This window comes from Manis javanica, chromosome 11, assembly GCF_040802235.1.
Source record: "Manis javanica isolate MJ-LG chromosome 11, MJ_LKY, whole genome shotgun sequence".
Lineage (NCBI taxonomy): Eukaryota > Metazoa > Chordata > Mammalia > Pholidota > Manidae > Manis > Manis javanica.
The window spans coordinates 25,422,956-25,424,882 of NC_133166.1; the positions used below are offsets into that span (position 1 = coordinate 25,422,956).

Here is a 1,927-nt window from a genome sequence, read left to right on the forward strand (position 1 = left end):
GTCTACATTATTCTAAATTATAGAATATCTCCATCATTTTAGAAAAAATTTCTACTGGATATTTCTGGTTCATACAGTTATCACAACATTCCTGTGAGTTGGGTGTTTTCCCCATTTTGAAGATTAATTGATTGACTCTCAGAGAATTACAGAAGCTTCAAATTATCTACCTTTGAAACTGGAAGACTTAGGATTTGAATCTAGCTTTGTTTTTCTGCAACGAAAGTACTCAAAAATCCATTTGGGCCACATTAACTAGTTTTATAGTTTCTTGAATATCCTCATGCTTGTGGCATGGACTACATATGTCATATGTCTTGGTTTACACAAATCAAACAGTTGGTAGTGAATTAATGGAAAGTTTCAGATAGAGTCTCTTACCTTCAGCCCTAAGAATAACTCATTTCTATGACGGAGGTTAAAATGGAACTGTTTGTTGGTGATCCTTTGGCTTCATGTTTAAAGTGTATTTTAAGATCATAGCTTATGGACTCAGGGCTGAAGCTCAAATTTTAATAGAACTTATTTTTTTGTATTGATTTTTGTGTTTTAAAATTGCTGTTGCTCTTTTTTTTTTTTATAAAGACCTGAGTATCTCAATATATTTTCAGAGAAAAGAGTCTGAGCATTCTGCTACGAATCTGTTGGGTCTTGACACTGTAGATGATAGGGTTCATCAAAGGTGGGAAAAGGATGTAAATGCTGCCCACTAGGACATGGACCAAGGGAGAGAGATGCTTCCCAAAACGATGCACCATTGTTAGGCTAACCAGAGGGATGTAGAACATAAGGACAGCACAGATGTGGGAGATGCAGGTCTGAAATGACTTGTGCCACTCCTCCTTAGAGGCAATTGCTAAGACTGACTTAAGAATCAGGACATAGGAGGAAAAAATAAGAACAACATCCAGCAATACCGTGCAAATGACCAGCATCAGGGCATAGTAGCTATTAAATCGAATATCAGAGCAAGCTAGGCGGAGCAGGTCCTGGTGCAGGCAGAATGAATGAGAGAGGACGTGGGGATGGCAATAATGGAAAGATTTCAGATGGATCATAGGGGGTGTAATAAAGAAGAAACTCCTACCTACTATGGTGAGCCCAATTTTGATAATCCTGGAATCAGTCAGGATGGAGGAATAATGCAATGGATTGCAAATTGCAATATACCGGTCAAAGGCCATAGCGAGGAGGACAGAAGACTCCATGCAGGACAGACCATGGATGAAATAGGACTGGGCAATGCAGGACTCCAGGCTGATCTCACGAATGAGCCCCCACAGGATGCCCAGCACCGTGTACACTGTGGACAGCCCCATGCACAAGTCAGTGAGGGCCAGCATGGCCAGGAGATAGAACATGGGCTGGTGCAGGCTCGGCTCAGTCCTGATCACATGTAGCACCATGGAATTGCCCAAAAGTACCATAGCATACATGGAGGAAAAGGGAACAGAGATCCAGGGATATTGCTGCTCCAGGCCAGAAAATCCAGTAAAAAGGAAGGAGGAAGAATTCATGCTAGAGCTTACTGAAGCAATCATTCCGGAACTGAGATACTTCTGTCGGGCAGCAAGAATATTTTTCAAAGGGAGTGTTCCAATTTCAAATGAGTTACATGAAATTTCTAAGCCAATAAAATTATGGTGGAAGTTAACTAACTTTACGAAATATAGCCGAGCAGCTCTTTTCTTCAGAGGCTTATTACCTGCTGCCTGGAAAAGAATGGTGTTCTCCTGATGTCTTCAAGAGCCGATATCCATCCACTACTGGCAGGGTGCAGAGACATCCTTAGAAGCCATATGTAAAAACACATAACTAGAGCAGGAGGCTAATTTTCAGAAAGGATATGTTGCCTGGGACATTTTTCCAGGGATGCTAGTGAGATGATGTACCTGTAAAATTGACAGCTGAGGTTCTCAAAATAATT

General features: G+C 41.1%; 1 protein-coding gene across 1 annotated transcript; it reads right to left on the reverse strand.

Annotated features, from left to right (window-relative positions):
- Positions 1-596: 596 nt before the first annotated feature.
- OR51V1 (olfactory receptor family 51 subfamily V member 1) lies at positions 597-1,541 on the reverse strand. Its single transcript, XM_037001004.2, has one exon. The coding sequence runs from the start codon at positions 1,539-1,541 to the stop codon at positions 597-599; it is 945 nt and encodes a 314-aa protein (XP_036856899.2).
- Between the last annotated feature and the right edge of the window lie 386 nt (positions 1,542-1,927).

What these genes read in the sequence shown, in the direction of transcription:
- OR51V1 (XM_037001004.2), bottom strand. Translation starts at nt 1,541, where the DNA reads ATGATTGCTTCAGTAAGCTCTAGCATGAATTCTTCCTCCTTCCTTTTT.